Raw genomic sequence first — 24012 nt, 5'->3', positions numbered from 1 at the left:
CTGGGCAGCCTGTTCCAGGGCTCTGGCACCCTCCCTGTAAAGAAGTTTCTCCTCATCTTGAGCTGAAATCTTCTCTGTTCAAGTTTGTCTCCATTGTTCCTTGGCTTATCACTGTGCACCACCCAAAAGAGCCTGGCCCCCTCCACTTGACACCCACCCCTCAGCAATTGAGAGACATTGATCAGATCCCCTCTCAGTCTTCTCTTCTCCAGACTAAACAGCCCCAGGGCTCTCAGTCTCTCTTCACAGGGGAGATGCTCAAGTCTCCTAAGCATCCTCCTGGCTCTCCCTTGGACTCTCTCCAGCAGGTCTCTGTCTCTCTGGAACTGGGGAGCCCCAAACTGGACACAGGATTGCAGGTGTGGTCTGAGCAGGGCAGAGCAGTGAGGAGAAGAACCTCCCCAGCCCTGCTGGCCACACTTTTTTTTGCTGCACCCCAGGATGCCATTGCCAATAGAAATGTGTACAGGTTGAAAGAGCAGGGATTTAAAAAGTTACACAGAATGTACATATACATAATTTGGAAATGGCACAGACTAAATTATCACTCCAGCAAAACAGAAGCCTTTCAAGAGAAGATGCCTTTTGGTGCAAATTGTGAATGAGTTTTGCATAATTCACATTTTTTTCACTGATTATCTGAAGATCGACACCCCTGGAAAGTGGTACAAGAAACTAACAGAGTGAGAGTATTTTAGGTGCCAAGCATTTGTCAGCTCTCCAAAACCACTTAAATATAAATAAATGAGCCTACATGCTCATTAAACCTGAGATAAGATACTTTACATCTCCTAACATCAAGCTTACTAGAAGTAAGAGTTTGAGATGTGAAGTTTCTTCAGAAGAGACTCAGAATGCAATAAAAAACTATCAAACTACTTCTGAGTTTCCATCACATTTCCTGAAAGGTTAGGGCTGAGCAGAACTAATGGTCCCTCTCTGAAAATAGAAATGAAGGAGAAAGCAAATTCTACTTTTGAAACTACTGTACATTTTTTCCCCCCAGTATTTTTAGAACTTTTTGTATTTTTTGTGTATGTGGCTATATATAAAAAACCTGAGTCATTAAAGAGGCATTAAAAGAGTCATTAAGAGTCATTAAAACAAAAGGAAAGTAGGACTAATCTATCCAGATCCCAGAGTGTCAGGGAATCATAGAATCATAGAATTGTCAGGGTTGGAAGGGACCTCAAGGCTCAGCCAGTTCCAACCCCCCTGCCATGGGCAGGGACACCTCACACTACAGCAGGTTGCTCACAGCCACCTCCAGCCTGGCTGCAAAAACCTCCAGGGATGAGGCTTCCACCACCTCCCTTGGCAACCTCTTCCAGTGTCTCATCACCCTCATGGGGAAGAACTTCTTCCTTAACATCCAATCTGAATCTCCCCACTTCTAGTTTTGCTCCATTCCCCTCAGTCCTGTCACTCCCTGACACCCTCAAAAGTCCCTCCCCAGCTTTCATGTAGCCCCCTTCAGATCCTGGAAGGCCACAAGAAGGTCTCCTGGGAGCCTTCTCTCCAGACTGAACAGCCCCAACTCTCTCAGTCTGTCTCCAGAGCAGAGCAGCTCCAGTGTCCCTTTATTGTTTTATGGCTACCCTAGTTTGTGTGTTATAAAACAAATGGGGTATTAAGAACAGAAAAGAATGAACACTAAGCAGAGAGATTTTAATGCTAAGAACAGGAAAGGATGAACATTAAACAGAGAGAATTGAATGAACCTTTCAGAGAAGTTAAATACAACCACTGTTAAATTGTCTTTTCCTAGGCTACATTTTGACTATGTAAGCACACTGCACAGTGTTGCTCTTCTTGGTAGCAATAGAAAATTTTGAAAGGATATTGAAATAGAAAGTTTCTAACAAAAATAAACCCTAGCATTCCTAAGCACTACTGAAAAAAAAAAAAGAGAGACTAAAAAGAAAACCAAAAAAAAACCCTAAACCCAAACCAAACCAAACAACACCCAAGCCACCAAGAGATCAGTGCTTTGCTTTTTCAGCTTGGAAGAAATATGGAAAAAAAGTGCAGTGAAGTCCAGAAAAAGAATGTACTGAGAAGCAGGACTGACAATGAGCTTTTGACTGACTGCCCAGGGCTGTGACTCTCTCTTCCCTGTTGCTTGGCAACTCTGTGTTATCACAAAGAAACTGATATTAAGTTGGAACAGGCTGGATATGGTAATTTACGTGGGAAGATACTCTTGCAGTGGGAAAACCATTTTATTTCTAGTTTGTGTCAGGGTAAGGAGGTTTCACATGATGAACTGTAGTACATCCCCTGTTGGGTGCATTTTACCTAAAAAGGTAAAGAGGGAACTCTGCCTTGGAAAGAGGCTAGGAAGAAAAAAAAAGAGAAAACTACCTCCCCACCCCCCCACACCCCGCTTATTCATTGGACCCACTCCTAGTGCTTACTCAGACATCAGTGGCAGTGACAAAAGCTTCTTTTCATACCTGTGTGGATTCAGTGCAGATCAGAGAGGTGGAACTTGATCATCATTATTATTTATGCTGCCACAGTCACTAAAGGCTGCTGAGATTTGCCCAGGACCTCACTGTCTTATACAAACACTAAAAGATGATCCTCTCTGTATCCAAATAGCCCTTGCCTTTTCATTTGCATTGGCAAGGCTGCAGTGCTCAGTTTCAATTGCATTTTATCTCTTCCCTAATGAAAGAAGAGGCTGCACATGTGGCAGTTAGAGAATCTGAGGAACATGAGAGAAAGTGTCCTTCAGCTTTGAATGTGGCTGGTCCTGTCTGATTGGGAGAGGACTTCCTTTTTGTTCATAGAATCATAGAATCAGTCAGGGTTGGAAGGGACCACAAGGATCAGCCAGTTCCAGCCCCCCTGCCATGGACAGGGACACCTCACACTAGATCAGGCTGGCCAGAGCCTCATCCAGCCTGGCCTCTAGGGTTGGATTTTTGGGGTTTAATTTGGTGGATTTTTTTTTTTTTTTGTTGATTTGTTTGTTTTCTTTTTTTCCTTTTGGCTTGATTTTTTTTTTTTAACTGGAATTGTTCTTCAAACAATTTGGTCACTATGACTTTCATTAAGGAGAAAGGAAGCTTCCTAGATCACCTCTCATTTTTGTGTGGCAGTGCTTCTTACTAAAGTCAGCACAAATTGCTAATACAGATTTTCATTCACCTCCAGGGATGGGGCCTCAACCACCTCCCTGGACAACCCATTCCAGGCTCTCACCACTCTCATGGGGAAGAACTTCTTCCTCATGACCAGCCTGAATCTCCCCACTTCCAGCTTTATTCCATTCCTCCTAGTCCTGTCACTCCCTGAGATCCTAAATAGTCCCTCCTCAGCTTTCTTGTAGCTCCCTTCAGATCCTGGAAGGCCACAAGAAGGTCACCTCGGAGCCTTCTCTTCTCCAGACTGAACAACCCCAACTCTCTCAGTTTGTCCTCATAGCAGAGCAGCTCCAGCCCTCTGCTCATCCTGGTGGCCCTTCTCTGGACACCTTCCAGCATGTCCATATCCCTCTTGTAATAGTTGAGGGGTATGGAGAAAATGGCAAGGGCATGTATGTAAAGCAAATCTTACCATGAAAGCTTTGAGCCACAAGAGAAACATAATCTGTGATGGGATTTTCATATTTGAGGTTAGGTCTAAGACTTTATTAGAAAGAGAGAAAGCACAGAAAGCTTTGGATTTAATGCAAAGCTCTTTTTTTTACATGTCTGCTTTTCTCATAGCTCTACTGAATCACCATCACCATCTCTCTGCATTTCTATCCTGCATCACTTCTAGCAACTTACCACCAACATCCAGTCCTACCAGTAAGGAAGGACTTCCCATGTCTTCAGAACTTCCTGTTCTGGCTTTACTCAGCAAAACACTCCCTGTCTCCAGCCTTCTCTCTACTGCAGAATTAACTTGAAATATAACTCAACTTTTGCCCTTGGCTCAAATCCCAACCATACACAAAAGTTCTGACTTGAGTATGTTGATTCTGCTCAGCTGAAGGGATTGGCCTGCTCTGTCAGAAGCCTCAGGCAGCAGCTTCAACTAGCAGAGCTGCTGTAGCTCCCCACTGCTGCTCCAAGAGCTTGGCTTCATTGCCCCAAAAGATGTATTTTTACTGGGGGATAATTAGCCTGAATTAACTGCCCTTATTTAAAACAGGGTCCTCTGTCTCTGTTCTCACAGTGAAGACATTGCTTGCTTATAAACTCAGAGTGTCCTCTTGCTGTGGGTAAGCTGACTGAAGAGGAATGACCTCTGCAATGAAAAGAGCCTATGACATCCAAAGCATCAAACAGACCTACAGGCTGCAGGCAAAGTCATTGTCTGAATGCTCTCATGGCAAGGAGGAGGTTCCTTGCTCATTTTTAATTTGGCCATCACAGAATGTATCAGTTTGCATCCTATGTGTCCAGTTCTGGGCTCCTCAGGTTAAGGAGGACATTGAGATACTTAAGGAGAGGGACTTGGGGATGCTGGTGGATGAGGAGCTCAACATGAGCTGTCAGTGTGCACTTGCAGCCCAGAGAGCCAAGCAGAGCCTGGGCTGCATCAAGAGAAGTGTGGCCAGCAGGGCCAGGGAGGGGATTCTCCCCCTCTGCTCAGCTCTGGTGAGACTCCACCTGGAGTACTGCATCCAGTTCTGGAGCCTCTGTTACAAGAGGGATCTGGACATGCTGGAAGGTGTCCAGAGAAGGGCCACCAGGATGAGCAGAGGGCTGGAGCTCCTCTCCTATGAGGACAGACTGAAAGAGTTGGGGCTGTTCAGTCTGGAGAAGAGAAGGCTCTGAGGTGACCTTCTTGTGGCCTTCCAGTATCTGAAGGGAGCTACAAGAAAGCTGGGGAGGGACTTTTGAGGATCTCAGGGAGTGATAGGAGTGGGGGGAATGGAATAAGGCTGGAAGTGGGGAGATTCAGGCTGGATGTGAGGAAGAAGTTCTTCTCCATGAGAGTGGTGAGAGCCTGGAATGGGTTGTCCAGGGAGGTGGTTGAGGCCCCATCCCTGGAGGTGTCTAAGGCCAGGCTGGATGAGGCTCTGGCCAGCCTGATGTAGTGTGAGGTGTCCCTGGCCGTGGCAGGGGGGTTGGAACTGGATGATCCTTGTGGTCCCTTCCAACCCTGACTGATTCTATGATTCTATGAAGGTGTCCAGAGAAGGGCAATGAGGCTGGGGAGAGGTCTGGAGCACAGCCCTGTGAGGATAGGCTGAGGTAGCTGGGGGTGTTTAGCATGGAGAAGAGGAGGCTCAGGGCAGACCTCATTGCTGTCTACAACTACCTGAAGGGAGGTTGTAGCCAGCTGGGGGTTAGGCTCTTCTCTCAGGCAACCAGCACCAGAACAAGAGGACACAGTCTCAAGCTGCACCAGGGGAAGTTTAAGATGAAGGTGAGGAGAAAGTTCTTCCCAGAAAGAGAAATTGGCCATTGGAATGTGCTGCCCAGGGAGGTGGTGGAGTCACCATCCCTGGAAGTGTCCAAAAAAAGCTTGGATGTGGCACTTGGTGCCATGGTTGTGTTGTCAGGAGGTGTTAGTATTAGGTGATAGGTTGGATGATCTCTGAGGTCTTTTCCCCCCTGGTTGATTCTGTGATTCTATCTACAAACTAAGGAGTTTGTCTCCTTTCTAATTTACCACTTCACTTCTAGTAAACCAAGACATGCCCTGGGCTGTTACCCGCTTGGAGGGGAACAACTACTGGAGTGACTGCAGCAGCAAGCCTGGCTCAATTCCAACACAGTGTATTCCCCAACAGATAGGGGCCAGTTGTACTCTGAGTGCAACCTAAAGCAGCTTTGCAGCAGAATGGAGCAGAAGGACTTTGCTTCACCCTGAAGCTTTCAGGACTTTTAAACTGAGTTTCCCCTGATAGATCCTGAAGACCTGATCTCTTCCACTCCCTTTTAATTAGCAGCTAGTGGCTAACTTCACCTTCCTTGTCTTCCAGGCTTATTGGAACTTCTCACTTCTTTCTTCAACCCTGGCATTAGGATGACAGAAAGCTTGCAGGCAGTGCACTCACTGAAGAGTGTTTTCTAAGCCAAGTAGCAGCATCCTCTGGCTTGTGTCTCATGACACACTAAGGGCAGCAAAATTGTAGCACCTCCTCTGTGTGGCAAAATCTCATCCTCTAGGGTTGGATTTTTTGGGTTTAATTTGGTGGATTTTGTTTGTTTGTTTTCTTTTTTTCCTTTTGGCTTGATTTTTTTTTTTTTTAACTGAAAGTGTTCTTTAAACAATTTGGTCACTATGACTTCAATTAAGGAGAAAGAAAGCTGCTTCTTAGATCACCTCTCATTTTTGCGTGGCAGTGCTTCTTACTAAAGTCAGCACAAATTGCTAATACAGATTTTCATTCACTTCCAGGGACGGGGCCTCAACCACCTCCCTGGACAACCCATTCCAGGCTCTCACCACTCTCATGGGGAAGAACTTCTTCCTTATGTCCAGTCTGAATCTCCCCACTTCCAGCTTTGTTCCATTCCCCCCAGTCCTGTCACTCCCTGATAGCCTAAAATCTCCCTCCTCAGCTTTCTTGTAGCCCCCTTCAGATACTGGAAGGCCACAAGAAGGTCACCTCAGAGACTTCTCCAGACTGAACAGCCCCAACTCTTTCAGTCTGTCCTCATAACAGAGGTGCTCCAGCCCTCTGCTCATCCTGGTGGCCCTTCTCTGGACACCTTCCAGCGTGTCCATAACCCTCTTGTAATAGTTGAGGGGTATGGAGAGAACAGCAAGGGCATGTATGTAAAGCATGCATGCAAAGGAGAAAGAAAGCTGTTTCCTAGATCACCTCTCATTTTTGTGTGGTAGTGCTTCTTACTAAAATCAGCATAAAGTGCTAATAGAGATTTTCATTCTTGAATTCTGCTGAGCAGAATTTTCTGTGCCCAATGCCAGCACAAGGGGCAGTGGTGGAAGCTGAGGCATAGGAAGTTCCATGGAAACAGGAGGAAGAATTTTTTTCCCTGTGAAGGTGACAGAACCCTGGAAGAGGCTGCCCAGGGGGGTTGTGGAATCTCCCTGCCTGGAGATATTAAAGATCTTCCTGGCTGTGTTCCTGTGTGATGTGCTCTAGGTGATCCTGCTCTGGTAGGGGGGTTGGACTGGATGAGCTTTGGAGATTCCTTCCAGCCCCTGACATTCTGTGAGCACAGAAGAAATAAAGGTACAAATGTGAGACAGGCAAAGAGTAGTTAGGAGTATGTGCCCAGCTCCTTTCAAGGGTACACTGGCCAAGGGAAGGAGCAATGATCTGGGGAGAAATGCTATAAGCAAGGCAAGGCACCTCTCCCATTATGGCCAAGAGGTGCTCCCAGGACTTGGGGAACTGCTGAAAGCCACCATCCTCATCTTCCTCACAGTGCCCATTAGCACCTGCTCTTAGTTGCAGCTAGCCTCAGAGAGTGCTTGAAGGAGGGTGGGAATGAGAAGAGAAGTTTAAACCTATTTTTGTTTCCAGCACTCCCCACCTAAGCTTGGATGACTCATCAGGTGTGACAAAGAGCTTGCCACTACCAGGATTTTTATTTCCTATCTGTCTCAGGATTGTAATGACTGAATCTGATAAAATAATTAACTGGCTTCAGAAGCACTGTTGGGTATGTTAGGAAATAGACTCTCAGATCATTTCTGTAGTTATGGCTTCGTGTTGGCTTGCAAGGATTGGTTCAGAAATTAATTGAAAAGCAAATCTAAATTAGGAAATAATAAGACTAACTCCCTGTTTGTTTGTAGTAATGTTAATCACTTCTGAAAATACAGCTGCTCTCCTTGGTTCTGGTGCCAGTCCTAGCACAGGGAATTACAAGGTGCATCGTGCTTCCCTCAGAATATGCCAGAGCCACAGAAGCTTTAGGTGAATAAAGAGACATGATGAGCTAAGGTCCAAAAGTGATTTTATGTGCCTAGAATGCAGAATTAATTAACAGGATGAAGCATCAAGGGACATGGGCAGGAAGAATAAACTGCAGCAGGACAGGTTGGGAGGGGATCTGCTGGAGAGCAGCCCCAAGGAGAAGGACCTGGGACTGCGGGGGGGACAGCAAGTTCTCCATGGGACAGCAATGTGCCCTGGGGGCCAAGAAGGCCAAGGGGGTCCTGGGGGGCATTCAGAAGAGTGTGTCCAGCAGAGCCAGGGAGGTTCTCCTCCCCTCTACTCTACCCTGCTGAGACCTCACCTGGAATATTGCATCCAGTTCTGGGCTCCCCAGTTCAGAAGGGACAGGGAGCTGCTGGAGAGAGTCCAACAGAGGGCTTTGAGGATGCTGAAGGGACTGGAGCCCTGCCTGGGGAGGAGAGGCAGAGAGCCCTGGGGCTGTTTAGTGTGGAGAGGAGAAGACTGAGAGGGGATTTAATCAATGTTCATAAATATCTGGAGTCTGGGGGTCAAGAGGGAGGGGACAGGCTCTGCTCACTTGCACCCTGGGACAGGACAAGGAGCAATGGATGGAAACTACAGCCAAGGAGGTTCCACCTCAACATGAGGAGGAACTTCTTCACTGTGAGGGTCCCAGAGCACTGAAACAGGCTGCCCAGAGAGGCTCTGGAGACTTTCCAGCCCTGTCTGGATGCATTCTTGTGCAATCTGCACTGGATTCTCTGGTCCTGCTCTGCAGGATGGTTGGACTTGATGATCTCTGGTGGTCCCTTCCAACCCCTGTCATCCTGTAATATGGATCAGGGAAGGCAGGAAATTTGAACTTTTGGTACTGAACCACTGGCAGATCAAGAGACAGCAGAGAATACAAATCTAAATGTTAAAGGAAAAAAACCCAAGCCCATATCAAAAGCCTCAATATCAGCAGAAACCTTTGCCCCTCCCAATAAGATGGCTTATGACTCATGGTTTTGTGATGTTGGATGGGTGTTGGCATAAAGATTGTTCTATCTGCTACTGACAGATGGTAGGTTTCTTGGGTTTAAAAATATGGAACCAACTTGATCTCATGTGCCTTGGTTTAAAAATAAAACTCTTTGTGTAGCATGTCTCAATTTTGACAACCACCCTGTGGCGTAAATATTGGACACCACTTATGAGCACATTTAAAAGGTCCAAGCCAGACTCTTGTTTTAGAGGTAGGCACGGCCTCTGAGTTTGTGAAATCCTCAGACAGAGGACACACAAGTGATTGGAATGGCTCTCTCTGTTTGACTCTAAAGTTTGAGTTGGTTGTGGGCTCAGCATTGAATTTAAGAATGCATTTCCTTGTTTGGTACTTTGATTTCAAAGATGTGCAAATACTAAGTAACCCATCTTGGGGGTGCTGGGGGATGAGAAGCTCAACAGGAGCCAGCAGTGAGCACTTGCAGCCCAGAGAGCCAAGCAGAGCCTGGGCTGCAGCAAGAGAAGTGTGGCCAGCAGGGCCAGGGAGATGATTCTCCCCCTCTGCTCCACTCTGCTGAGACCCCACCTGGAGTACTGTGTCCTGTTCTGCAGTCCTTATTACAAGAAGGATCTGGAAGTGCTGGAAGGTGTCCAGAGAAGGGCCATGAGGATGATCAGAGGGCTGGAGCTCCTCTGCTCTGGAGACAGACTGAGAGAGTTGGGGCTGTTCAGTCTGGAGAAGAGAAGGCTCCCAGGAGACCTTCTTGTGGCCTTCCAGTATCTGAAGAGGGCTACAAGAAAGCTGGGGAGGGACTCTTTAGGGTATCAGGGAGTGATAGGAGTGGGGGGAATGGAAAAAAATAGAAATGGGGAGACTCAGATTGGATGCAAGGAAGAAATTCTTCAGCATGAGGGTGATGAGACACTGGCACAGTTTGCCCAGGGAGGTGGTGGAAGCCTCATCCCTGGAGGTTTTTGAAGCCAGGCTGGATGTGGCTGTGAGCAACCTGCTGTAGTGTGAGGTGTCCCTGCCCATGGCAGGGGGGGTTGGGACTGGCTGATCCTTGAGGTCCCTTCCAACCCTGACAATGCAATGGTTCTGTGATCTTTCTGTGCTGGGAAGCCTGCAAATCTGCAGGAGTGAAATGCAATCCGGTCTATTCTTAACACAATTTCTGCTTCCTCTTCCAGAGTACAGATAATTCAAATATATCTATAATTGCTCAGAACAAGAAGTGCTTTGACAATGACATTGTTTGCTCAAAGAATATTTTCATCACTGTTGGAGACACTGAGATTTATTTTAATGAACCTTCTGAGAAGCAGGTTAGTTATTTGCTTTCCTTTTTGGGCTTGCCCCTCAAGATAAGCATTGTGAAGTTACAACTGTAAAGCAGCTTGCTTTGACAAAACACCTCTCAGTTTGAGTTAACATTGCAAGTGTTCAGGCCTGGATAAAACAACAGGTCCCCAGAAAAATTTTCTTTTTTTTCATTGTCTGTCTTTTTTTCCCACCAAATTCTGTTTGTTCTACAAAGAAGGCTGCTCAAAAGCCTCCAGCAGTCGAAGTATCTTGGCATTTATTGGTTTCTTTCCACTTGCTTTTGAAAGGGAAACCAAAGTATGTCATCAAAGCAGGCTTGCATGATTGCAAAGACAAAATGTCTAAGCATTAAACAATATTTCTAGTAATTCTGTGATAAAGAAATACTTCAGTACATACTTTGTTATTAGTTGGCTGCATACCTTGGTAGAATGACTTTATCAGGTCTTAATAAATATTCATTTCTGTCAGAAGATCTTAAGGGGACAGGAAAACAAATCTAACTATCAGCTTTGGAAGGCTGGATATTATACTGTGATACACTTTCCAGAACAGGACATTACAATTCTGTGGGATAAGAAGACCATGATGCATGTCAAAGTTGGACCTCGATGGAAGGTGAGCCAGAATCAAAACCTGAGATTTGGTGTTGCTTTCTGTGTCCAATGCCATCTCTTAGTGACTAACTCTGGTTGTCTCTTCTGCAATGACTAATTTTTCTGCTAACACAGCTCTTTATCATCATGTACAGCTGCTAGCATTTCCCAGGTAAGAAGAGATGAAGATGAGGTTTAATGGCAGAAGTCCTGAAGAGAAGGGATGGAGCAGATTGCCCAGGGATGTGGTGGAAGCCTCATCCCTGGAGGTTTTTATGGCCAGGTTGGATGTGGCTGTGAGCAACCTGATGAAGTGTGAGGTGTCCCTGCCCATGGCAGGGGGGCTGGAGCTGGATGATCCTTGAGGTCCCTTCCAACCCTGACAATTCTGTGATTCTCTGATACATGACATGAGAAAGAAAACCTCTTGGTGCTCAAACCTACCAGGAGCCTGTTGGCATGAGGAGGATTTCTCCAGGCTGGAGGGCTTTGCCCTTGTAAAGACAATGACAGGCAGATCTGTTAAAAGAATATTCATGCATGTAGATACAAAAGCAAGATGAAATGGGATGTTAGGGCAATCCATTTATAAAGCTGTTATGATAAGCCTCTCATATAATTCATTAACTCAACCTTTACAATTAAAATATACTTCTAAAGGCAACATTCAAAGGATGACAATCTGTATTGAAGTCAGTGACAAAACTCCTGCAGTCCTCACCAAAGCCAGCACTCTCCTCAAGGTCCATGCTATTTATTTGCTGTTTCTGTGCATCAGTGTTATAGAAAGGAGCTTTTCTTCCCAGTTATGGCAACACATAGTTCCTTTTCAAAGTACTGTCAGAATCACAGGACAGAGGCATTACCACAGCAAGAACCCGTCTGCCCATGGTGGGGGGGTTGGAACTGGCTGATCGTTGAGGTCCCTTCCAATCCTAACAATTCTATGATTCCCACATGCATGTTGCTGCACACATTGCAACCTTGTAGACATGCAATAATTCAGTTCTGACTCAAAATTACTTTAGGGGCAGGAAGAGAAGGTTACTTACCCAATTCACTGCATGTTCTCCTAAGTGCTGAATCCAATGGAAAAGAATCTTCCATATCTAGTGACAGTGGGAGATGGCAGGTTTGTAGCTCAGACTGGATTAGGCTGATGATGGAGCTGAACCCTGGGATGTAGTAAAGGCTGCTGAGATGAACAGCTGGAAGTTACTTTTTGGGTTTAAATTAAGAAGACAAGAAGCAGGAAAGGATCTAGAAAAAAACTAATGTTGAAACCTAATAAGTATTCTGTAACAGAGGCCTGCCATGATGAAGAAAAGAATATGAGGCTCCTTCTCTTGCCATTTCACAGTATCACAGTACATTAGAGGTTGGAAGGGACCTCCAGAGATCATCAAGTCCAACCACCCTTGCCAAAGCAGGATCTCTTAGGGTAGTCTGCACAGGAATGCATCCAGGTGGGTTTGGAAAGTCTCCAGAGAAGGAGACTCCACAGAAGTGTTGCTCAAAACGGAATACTAGTGAGAGTCAATTTTTATAGCTCATGCTGACATTTCCAGCCTCCTCTGTTCTGTGTGATACAGCACTTGCTCTTCTCTGTTCCATTCCTATATCATTGTCTGACTTGGTGTCTCTGCAACTCACTCTTTGTATCCTGGTAGAGTAACCTTATCTGCACATTTGATAATTACATTCTTGCTTCATCTCAACCAGGAGCACATGTGTGGGGAGGGGGCTCTTCCCAGCAAAAGAAAAGAAAGATAACACTCCGTGGCAGAATGGAACACTGGCTTTTTGGAAGTATAAATTCAAGTTACAATGGCCATCTCCTCTGGTTTTAAAGCAATGTTATTATAGGCTCTTGTCCCATAGCCATAAAATGCTTCACATACAAACTGATTTATTGGCAAACCAATACACAGACTGAAAAAAACAACCCCCAAACTGCTGTTTTTCAGTAAGCCAGCAGGCAGCTGAGATCTGCAGGTTGCATGCAGAAACACAAATACTTGAAGCTCTTTCTGTTTCCAATGACCTTCTTCCAGAGTCTCCAGTTCAGTAAGATACTATCTGCAGCAGACCACAAAGTAAAAGCCTCATTCTAATGAGAATGATCCCCAGCACCCTAGAAATCCAGCTCTACATTTTGCTGGGGTGCAGGAATGTCTTTTTCTTTATGCACATATCTATGCCTGCATGTGTATATACATTTTCCATCAGCATCACATGCCCCAACACAGCAGAGTTGCAGCTGTCTCTTTTTTAACTGCTGTTACAAATGGTCTTGTTATTGTGAGCTAAAATTAGAGGCAGCAAGTTTTAATGACAACAAGAAAGGCTGCACAGGCATGAGGTAATTCACCTGAACTTTTGACTTTTGGACTGAATGCACTACTAAGTTTTCAGGGGAAAAAAAAAAAGATCTGGATAGATTCCAATCCTTTTTCACAGGGAGGCAGTAAGAGCAGGTTGTGGAAAACAGGCAAACAACAACAACAACAACAAAGAAAAACATAAATAAGTTATTTGCACCAATGGAACTGTGAGCATAGCAGAGTATCAGATATTTTCAAATGATGCCAGAATTCTGTTCTTAAACTTATTTCAGTTTAAGAATGTTTTATTCCATGTGTGTAATTTCTGTTGATTATTGACTGTCACCTGGAGTTCTGTGTGCAGCTCTGGAGCCCTCAACACAGGAAGGACATGGACCTGATGGAGCGGGTCCAGAGGAGGGCCACAAAAATGATCAGGGGTTTGGAGCAGCTCTGCTACAAGGGGAGCTGGGGGTGTTCAGCCTGGAGAAGAGGAGGCTCCAGGGAGATCTAAATGCAGCCTGCCAGGACCTGAAGGAAGTTACAAGGAGGCTGCAGAGAGACTGTTTGCAAAGGGCTGCAGGGACAGGACGAGGGACAATGGCTTCAAACTAGAGCAGAGCAGATTGAGATTGGATGTGAGGAACAAGTTCTTTCCTATGAGGATGGTGAAACACTGGAAGAGGTTTCCTAGGGAGGTGGTTGAGGCTCCTTCCCTGGAGATCTTGAAGGTGAGGCTGGAGGAGGCCCTGGACAGCCTGATCTAGTTGGGGATGTCCCTGCTGAATGCAGGGAGGTCAGACTGGATGAGCTTTGGAGGTCCCTTCGAGCCCAGCCCATCTTATGATTCCACTATATGTAAAAACCTACTCACCCTTCTCTTTTAGGGTAAGCTGGCAGGTTTATGTGGAAACTTTGACAAATATACTTCAAATGATCTGACTACATCAAACAACATGGAGGTGAGAAATGCACAGGTGTTTGGAGACAGCTGGGTGTTGGGTCAGGTAAGTCTCAGGTCTGGTAAAAATTTAGCAAAGGATGATAAAAAGGATGATAAAAAAAAAGGTTGATAATTTTGATAATTTTATTGTTATGAATAAACAGATGTACCAGAATGTTCTAGGCTCATGGTCAGTGTATAAGAGGGCATTTTAGTTTTTCTGGCTGTAGATGTGTTAACAATGTCTAATGTCAGAGAGAACATAAATTGAGTTTAAGTGGAACCAAACAACCTCTTTAGGAAAGAACATATTTTTCCCTAGATGAGACAACATATACTGAATTCAAGTGAAACAAACAACCTCTCTATAGGGAAGAATGCATTTTTCCCTAGATGAGATGATTATAATTGCTCTCTGGATATCAATTTTCTATGAAGTCCGATGCAATGCTTCTGATATTTTGCATTAAGGCCAATTTAAAAAGCAATACAATTTCTCTGGTGTTGGAGGCATTGTGCCATTGGAAGCAAATAGAATCTGAGGGACAAAAAAATGTCTGGAAGAACATTTCTTACTTCAGACTGAACAAAGATTATTTTTTTTTTACTTGCAGTTAGTAGACAAAGACCAAATTCAGTGGTGGTGAAAGGGTGAGATAGAAAAGGCTCGCAACAAAAAGAGGCACAACCCAGTGTGGAAACTCAGATTCTGAGAAGAAGGAAAGGGGCTGTAGGGAGCAGATGACTGCAACTGTGTTTTATAACACAGAGGAATTGGTAGCTTGTTCATTTGTGCTGGGAGGCTGTAAGGTTTTATAGCCTCATGAACCTCCCAAAAAAGCAGTGCTTGGAAGGCACTCTCTAAGGATATCTGTGAGAAGCAATTTTTAATCTGTTCTTTCTTTGACTCACAGCAGGAAATTGAACCCAAACCTCTCACCTCATGAAAGAGTGTAACACCTATTCAGTTTTAAAGCAAGGGTTTGGAGGCTTCTCTCCCTCAACATCTCCCTTTGGGTCTATTTTACTCTATATAGTATGCTTTAATTATGTGAGCAAGAACGGTAACACTGCTCATCTAGAAGGTGATATAAATGCTTTGTAGGAAGGGTATGAATTTTTATTTTCCAGTTTGTCAGTTCAGTGGCTGCTTTTTAAAAGCCTGTAGTGTCTGCATAGAGCATTAACTTCTGGGATGTTATGACCTTTGCTGATGCAACCTAAACTGGCACTTAACTTGCTGTGGCCATATGTTATTTTCTTTGGGGGGTAGGGGGGTTGATATGATCTCATGTAATCTTCTGATCCCTGTGGCTTCCAGAGCACTCAGGGTTTGAGTTCAGTATCAGCCTTGACAGGCAGCCTGCCCTCAGCCAGACTTGACACTTCATCTGTCTCTGCAGTAGGCTTTAGCAATGTGTTCAGAAAACACCTTTGACCTTCAGAGAGAAGTATCCTGGTCACCTTTTCTGCAAAATCTAAAGACTGTAAAGAAGTATTTGAGAGCTGGAGGCATAAAACCCAACTCTGCTACTGGCAAGCTTGGCATCATGAAGTTGGATTTGGAGTGGGAAGTGGAATGCTCATGAAGTGGGAATTGGATGATTCCCCCTCCTGGGAGTGGCAGTGTCTGAGCATCCGTACAGGAGTGCAGTGTAGACAACTGCTTTGCAGCTGAGGCTGTGTGGGGACACCCCAGTGATGCCTACAGACACATCATTATTCTCTCCTAGGTTTTCTTGCTACCACAAAAGAGTATGGCTTCAGATGAACTCCTGGATTTTGTGAGGGTCATTTGGTTTTATTTTCTGTTAATTTGTTTTGCTTCTTGAAGAGAGGTTTCAGGAGAGAGAGCTGTATCTCAGCCGTTTGTGAGTTATCACGAGGCTCTCTGTTTCTCTTTGTGGGTTGCTCTCTTCCTACCACTGCTTCTTTATTTGAACTTGCAGGGCTAAAGCCATCTCTAGTGTAGCTCCATTTAAAGTCAGTACAGACCCAGCAGGGCTGGCTTTGGAGCCTGTATTTGTTGATGATGTTACTGTTGGTTGCTCTGGTAATGATCACAATGTGTCACAAAGAAAACATTTTGTCCTTATGCTCTGAGGAGACAGCAGGAACATTTTAGTACTTCAGAACAAAACACACAGATTCTTTTTTTTTTTTTTTTGCAAATGTTTTCAATTATAACAACAAGTCATGGAATGGGGAGAATGAAGAAGAGAGCATTTAGAAGTAGTTTCTGTTTGCAGAGCACACAGGTGTTGAATTGTATGATACTGCAGCACTGACCAAACAGGGAAACACACCTTCATATAAATGGTTTTTTTTCTGCTTGTTTTTTTTTTTTTAAGTGCAAGAGCCCAAATGAAACCCTGAGACCATGTGAGGTCCATCAGAGCAAGTTCCCTTATGCCAAAAAGGAATGCTCAGTTTTGTACAGTGATGTCTTTGCACCGTGTCACAACGTGGTAAGTTCATTACATAGCCAAGATGTGCTCTCCTGTAGCAAAACAGAAACATTCCAGCAATTAATTTCTTCTTGCCATTCCCTCCAGTCTGAATACAGAGTAGAGCCCTGCAAAGCATCTCTGTGTGGGTGGGCTGTGTGTGTGCAGAGCTCCTTGTTCCTTTCAAGACTGGAGCCTAAACATAGTAATGATAACTGGGAGCCATGAGCTAGCAGACTGCATGATCAAGGAGCTGTTCTCTTCAGGTCTTATTTCTTTTATTTATATAGATAATTAAATTTTAAGGCTTTTGTGTATATTGCAGGATTCTAAAATAAGCATTTGAGTAATGTGTCTACAGCTTATGTCAAATCACAGGCTCACAGGATGTTAAGGGTTGGAAGGGACCTTTGAAGATCATCAAGTCCATCCCCTCTGCCAGAGCAGGACCATAGAATCCAGCACAGGTCACACAGGACCACATCCAGATGGGGCTTGAAAGTCTCCAGAGAAGGAGACTCCACAACCTCTCTGGGAAGCTTCTTCCAGTGCTCTGTCACCCTCCCAGTGAAGAAGTTCCTCCTCATGTTGAGGTGGAACCTCCTGTGCTGCAGTTTCTCTCCATTGCGCCTTGTCCTATCCCAGGGTGCAAGTGAGCAGAGCCTGTCCCCTCCCTCTTGACCCCCAGCCCTCAGATATTTATAAACATTTATTAAATCCTCTCTCAGTCTTCTCCTCTCCACACTAAACAGCCCCAGGGCTCTCATAAGGCACATGCTGCAGTCCCTTCATCATCCTCAAAGCCCTCTGTTGGACTCTCTCCAGCAGATCTCTCTCCCTCCTGAACTGGGGAGCCCAGAACTGGATGCAATATTCCAGGTGAGGCGTCACCAGGGCAGAGTAGAGAGGGAGGAGAACCTCCCTGGCTCTGCTGGACACACTCCTCTGAATGCCCTCCAGGACCCCCTTGGCCTTCTTGGACCCCAGGGCACATTGCTGTCCTTGTTGCCCCCCCGCAGTCCCAGGTCCTTCTCCTTGGGGCTGCTCTCCAGCAGATCCCCTCCCAACCTGTCCTGCTGCAGTTTCTTCTTCCTTCCCAGGTGCAGGACTCTGCACTCATCCTTGTTGACCCTCATCAGGTTCCTCTCTGCCCAGCTCTCAGTCTATCCAGGTCTCACTGAATGGCCTCACAGCCTTCAGATGTCTCAGCCAAGCCTCCCAGTTTGGCTTTATCACCTGTCCTGCTCAATACTGAAAGCAATATGACAGGGAGGTTTCAGCTTTAGAGCTTTCTGTATTTCTATTTCATTGTCTGACAGGTTATCCTCTGCATTGAAACAAAACTGAGATTTGGTCTCCTTGCTTTCCCAACTCCTGACTGAGCCTGGCCCTTCAGTTACAAGAATGTCCTTAAGTTCATTCTAGAGTCAAGATGGGACAACAACAGCATGTGTGGGAATCTTTCATTCCATTTATCAGTTCATGGCATGCTCTATACATTTCCCCTATTTCTGGTTGTAGTCTTCCAAATGTATTCAGTTATCAAAGGGGCTTCACTACACCTGTGCAAGCAAGAACCACTATGACATGTCAGCTCAGTCTCATATTTTCTTTATGACTATTAAAACTCAATGAGATCATTCTGAACCTCCTGGCTTTCAGAACTGAACTTTGAAATCAACATGGTTAGGAATTTGCCTGAGGAGAAGATTGCAGTAGCTTAAACCAAGAGATTTATTAATGTTGACTCTGGTTACCATGTAAAGAATTTTTTAAGCATGTGTCTCATGTGAGAGCAGTGATGAGTGTATTTCCAAAGTAATATATAAAAATGGAACTTGTACTGTTATAACAACTCACAAAGGAACAGGTTTTCTCTCTAACATTCACTTTATCTTATCCAGGTTGTGATCACAATTTGTAAACATTATGATGAAAATGCAGCATAATTGTGTTACCAAATGCATGTCAGGTGCATTCATTAATAGACAGAGATCCTTGGGAATAACAGCAGGCACCCGGACAGGTTAGAGGCTGCCCTGCTGGAAAACAGCTCCATGGAGAAAGACCTTGGAGTGCTGGTGGACAGCAAGTTCTGCATGGGACAGCAATGTGCCCTTGTGGCCAAGAGAGCCAATGGGATCCTGGGGTGCAGCAAAAGTGTGTCCAGCAGGGCTGGGGAGGTTCTTCTCCCCCTCTGCTCTGCCCTGCTCAGACCACACCTGCAATCCTGTGTCCAGTTTGGGGCTGCCCAGGTCAAGAGAGACAGAGACCTGCTGGAGAGAGTCCAAGGGAGAGCCAGGAGGCTGCTTAGGGGACTTGAGCATCTCCCCTGTGAAGAGAGACTGAGAGCCCTGGAGCTGTTTAGTCTGGAGAAGAGAAGGCTGAGAGGGATCTGATCAATGCCTCTCAAGAGCTGAGGGGTGGGTGTCAAGTGGAGGGGGCCAGGCTCTTTTGGGTGGTGCACAGTGATAAGATAAGGAGCAATGGAGACAAACTTGAACATGAAAGATTTCAGCTCAAGATGAGGAGAAACTTCTTTCCAGTGAGGGTGCCAGAGCACTGGAACAGGCTGCCCAGAGAGGTTGTGGAGTCTCCTTCTCTGGACACCTTTAAACCCGACCTGGATGCATTCCTGTGTGGCCTACCCTGGGTGATCCTGCTCTGGCAGGGAGGCTGGAACTGATGATCTCTTGAGTCCCATCCAGCCTCTGATACACTGTGAGACTGTGATTTTCACATCCACATCCACATCTTCTGTGGCACAGCCTGTAAAGCAGCCCTCTTCCAGGTGCTTTTATAACCTATTTAGCAGCACTCCATGACCATGATAAATGTAAAGTGACATCCTATGAAGGATAACTGCACCTGACTGCTGGCTGGCTGGCTGGCTGGCTGGGAAAAAAGTCCAAGCACACTGACACTTAGGGTCACTGAAGGAGCAGAAAGTATGGATGTGGGTAGCAGATAGTGTAGATGAGGGTTTCGTGATTACAGCAATGCTCTTAAGTTGTTTCTGCTTTGCAGATAGTGGAGGATCCTGCTGTGCACAGAGGCAAGCTCCTGCCTGTGGGACAGGCAGCCTCACAGTTCAGCTGAGGCTGGAACTCTCTGTTTGCAGAGAAACAAAATCTTGCATTTAGGTCTGGCAGCAACTGACTTGCAGTTGTCTGGCTAAGCGTTGAACTGGACAGGAGCAGGCAGTGTAAGCTTGCAGCACAGAAGGCAAATCACAGCCTGGGCTGCATCCAAAGATGTGCTGCCAGCAGAGCCAGAGAGGTGATTCTGCCACTTTGCTCTGCTCTGATGAGACCTCACCTGGAGGACTGTGTGCAGCTCTGGAGCCCTCAATATAGGAAGAACATGGACCTGATGGAGAGGGTCCAGAGGAGGGCCATGAGAATGCTCAGGGGTTTGGAGCAGCTCTGCTATGAGGACAGGCTGAGGGAGCTGGGGGTGTTCAGCCTGGAGAAGAGGAGGCTCCAGGCAGACCTAAGAGCAGCCTGCCAGGACTTGAAGGAAGTTACAAGGAGGTTGCAGAGAGACTGTTTGCAAAGGGCTGCAGGGACAGGACAAGGGACAATGGCTTCAAACTAGAGCAGAGCAGGTTGAGATTGGATGTTAGGAACAAGTTCTTTCCTATGAGGGTGGTGGAACACTGGAAGAGGTTTCCCAGGGACGTGGTTGAGGCTCCTTCCCTGGAGATCATAGAATCATAGAATCATAGAATCAAGAAGGCTGGAAGAGACCTCAAAGATCATTGAGTGCAACCTGTCACCCTAAACCTTGTGACTATCTAAACCATGGCACCAAGTGCCACGTCCAATCCCCTCTTGAACACCTCCAGGGATGATGACTCCACCACCTCCCTGGGCAGCACATTCCAATGGCCAACCACTCTCTCTGTGAAGAACTTTCTCCTCACCTCCAGCCTAAACCTCCCCTGGCGCAGCTTGAGACTGTGTCCTCTTGTTCTGGTGCTGGTTGCCTGGGAGAAGAGACCAACCCCCACCTGGATACAACCTCCCTTCAGATAGTTGTAGACAGCAATGAGGTCTCCCTTGAGCCTCCTCTTCTCCATGCTAAACAGTCTCAGCTCCCTCAGCCTCTCCTCATAGGGCTGTGCTCCAGACCTCTCCCCAGCCTCATTGCCCTTCTCTGGACATGCTCCAGCAATTCAACATCTTTCCTAAACTGAGGGGCCCAGAACTGGACACAGTACTCAAGGTGTGGCCTAACCAGTGCTGTGTACAGGGGTACAATGACCTCCCTGCTCCTGCTGGCCACATTATTCCTGATGCAGGCCAGGATGCCATTGGCTCTCCTGGCCACCTGGGCACACTGCTGGCTCATGTTCAGCTGCTGTCAACCAGTACCCCCAGGTCCCTTTCCACCTGGCTGCTCTCCAGCCACTCTGACCCCAGCCTGTAGCTCTGCATGGGGTTGTTGTGGCCAAAGTGCAGCACCCGGCACTTGGATTTGTTGAATGCCATCATGTTGGACTCTGCCCATCTGTCCAGCCTGGCAAGGTCCCTCTGCAGAGCCCTTCTGCCTTCTAACAGATCAACTCCTGCTCCCACCTTGGTGTCATCTGCAAATTTACTGATGATAGACTCAATCCCCTCATCCAGATCATCAATAAAGATATTGAACAGGATGGGGCCCAGCACTGATCCCTGGGGGACGCCACTAGTGACAGGCTGCCAGCTGGATGTGGCACCATTCACCACCACTCTCTGGGCTCTGCCCTCCAGCCAGTTCCTAACCCAGCACAGTGCTGCTGTCCAGGCCACAGGCTGACAGCTTGGCCAGGAGTTTGCTGTGGGGGACAGTGTCAAAGGCCTTGCTGAAGTCCAGCAAAGATGTTCAAGGTGAAGCCGGAGGAGGCCCTGGGCAGCCTGATCTAGTTGGGGATGTCCCTGCTGAGTGTGGGGAGGTCAGACTGGATGAGCTTTGAAGATCCCCTTCTGGCCTGGACCATTCCATGATTCTATGAACTCAGTCTTCCTCGTAACTCCTGAACTCATCAGGAGCTTTGACCCTAGGCTCCCAGTTTGTCACAACAGCAGGGAGATGACCTGACCCATGTGAGATGTGTCCTGCAGACAGGAGAGGTCACTGGAGCCAATTTGGTGTTTGGTGGTTCCTGTGAAGCTAATACAGCCATTTCCAACAGAGATAACTCTTATGCCCCCTGCCCCAGTAGTAGCCCTGTTTTCAAAGGAAAAGAATGACAGCAAAGTGGCATCTCTCTCCAGTGAAGGCACAAAAAGAGTCTTCATGTCCCTGCCTGCTTCTAGCAACTGCCAGCTGAGAAGCTGCCTGTGTGTCAGATGAGTGCTGCTTTGTTACTCTGAAGGCATTTCTGTAGTCTGCATGTGCCACCTGAGTGCCCTACAACTGAGCTAGACCAGAGTGTAGACTCTCCATCTCTGGAGTAAGAACACTGCTTTGGAAACATCTTCAGCTTCTGAAAATCCAAGAAACAGTGTGTCATGTAAAATCACAACCTGAGAGGATTTTACAGTCAAGATTCGCTGATCATCATTCACTGGTGATACAAAACTTGACACCTGTCAGGCTGTGCTGCCATCCATGGGCTGGACAGGCTGAGAGCTGGGTGCAGGCAAACCTCATGGAGTTCAATAAGGACAAGTGCAAGGTCCTGCATCTGGGGTGGAATAACAACAGGCACCAGGACAGGTTAGGGGCTGCCCTGCTGGAAAGCAGCTCCACAGAGAAAGACCTTGGAGTGCTGGTGGGCAGCAAGTTCTGCATGGGACAGCAATGTGCTCTTGTGGCCAAGAGAGCCAATGGCATCCTGGGGTGCAGCAAGGAAAGTGTGGCCAGCAGGGTTAGGGAGGTTCTTCTCCCTCTGCTCTGCCCTGCTCAGACCACAGCTGCAATCCTGTGTCCAGTTTTGGGCTTCCCAGATCAAGAGAGATAGAGACCTGCTGGAGAGAGTCCAAGGGAGAGCCAGGAGGATGCTTAGGGGACTTGAGCATCTCCCCTGTGAAGAGAGCCTGAGAGCCCTGGGGCTGTTTAGTCTGGAGAAGAGAAGGCTGAGAGGGGATCTGATCAATGTCTCTCAATAGCTGAGGGGTGGGTGTCAAGGGGAGGGGGCCAGGCTCTTTTGGGTGATTCACATTGATAAGCCAAGGACGATGGAGACAAACTTGAACATAGACGATTTCAGCTCAACATGAGGAGAGACTTCTTTAGAGTGAGGTTGAGAGAGCCCTGGCATAGGCTGCCCAGGGGGTTTGTGGAGTCTCCTCTAGACACATTCCAAACCCACCTGGATGCATTTCTGTGCAGAGTCCCCTGGGTGATGCTGCTCTGGCAGGGGGTTGGACCTGATGATCTCTTGAGTTCCCTCCTAGCCTCTGATATGCTGTGATATGGGTTTCTGATCTAGGGAAAGGCTGTGGGCAGAGTATACTGATATCTTGGTAAGGGGAGAAAGCATGCTCAAGCTTTCTTTTTTCTGACCAATATTCCCTCGACTAATTACTTGAAAATTAGAGCTGCAGCTCTTAGTTGCTCATGTAAAACTGACAGGACTATAGATGGCAGCATTAGCCTTACAACAGTACATCAAGTTCTGCATGGGACAGCAATGTGCCCTGGAGGCCAAAAAGGCCAATGAGATCCTGGGGTGCATTCAGAGGAGTGTGTCCAGCAGAGCCAGGGAGGTTCTCCTCCCATTCTACTCTACCCTGGTGAGACCTCACCTGGAATATTGCATCCAGTGCTGGGCTCCCCAGTTCAGAAGGGACAGGGATCTGCTGGAGAGAGTCCAACAGAAGGCTTTGAGGATGATGAAGGGACTGCAGCATGTGCCTTATGAGAGCCCTAGGGCTGTTTAGTGTGGAGAGGAGAAGACTGAGAGAGGATTTAATAAATGTCTATAAATATCTGAGGGCTGGGGGTCAAGAGGGAGGGGACAGGCTCTGCTCACTTGCACCCTGTGATAGGACAAGGGGCATTGGATAGAAACTGCAGCACAGGAGGTTCCACCTCAACATGAGGAGGAACTTCTTCACTGGGAGGGTGACAGAGCACTGGAAGAAGCTTCCCAGAGAGGTTATGGAGTCTCCTTCTCTGGAGACTTTCAAGCTCCATCTGGATGCATTCCTGTGTGACCTGCACTAGATTCTGTGGTGCTAGGCAGGGAATTTGGACTTCATGATCACTGGAGGTCCCTTCCAACCCCTAACATCATGTGAGCATGTGTGAACTGCCAGCTTCAACATCAATTAGTAGTAGCAAGTGTGTGGCCAAATGTCCTTCTTATTAGTAGTTTATTGAAATTTAGAATCGTAGAATTGTCAGGGTTGGAAGGGACCTCAAGGATCATCCACTTCAAACCCTCCTGCCATGGGCAGGGACACCTCACACTACAGCAGGTTGTTCACAGCCACATTCAGGCTCCTCCAGGAATGAGGCTTCCACCACCTCCCTGGGCAACCTGTGCCACTGTCTCACCGCCCTCATGGGGAAGAACTTCTTCCTAACATCCAATCTGAATCTACCCATTTCTAGTTTTTTTTTCCATTCCCCCTAGTC

General features: G+C 46.7%; 1 protein-coding gene across 1 annotated transcript in view; it reads left to right on the top strand.

Moving 5' to 3' along the window:
- The window catches only part of OTOGL (otogelin like), a 180405-nt gene that overhangs the window by 91465 nt on the left and 64928 nt on the right, over positions 1-24012 (top strand). The window contains exons 24-27 of the mRNA XM_054399714.1: positions 10001-10135; positions 10605-10751; positions 13941-14060; positions 16348-16464. Of these exons, the coding sequence (XP_054255689.1) occupies positions 10001-10135; positions 10605-10751; positions 13941-14060; positions 16348-16464 (519 nt within the window). The remainder of the gene's footprint in view (positions 1-10000; positions 10136-10604; positions 10752-13940; positions 14061-16347; positions 16465-24012) is intronic.

The sequence above is a fragment of the Indicator indicator genome, chromosome 3, assembly GCF_027791375.1.
Source record: "Indicator indicator isolate 239-I01 chromosome 3, UM_Iind_1.1, whole genome shotgun sequence".
Classification (NCBI taxonomy): Eukaryota; Metazoa; Chordata; class Aves; order Piciformes; family Indicatoridae; genus Indicator; species Indicator indicator.
The sequence above is the reverse complement of the archived record's forward strand: the minus strand, read 5'-3'. Positions and strand labels throughout refer to the sequence as shown.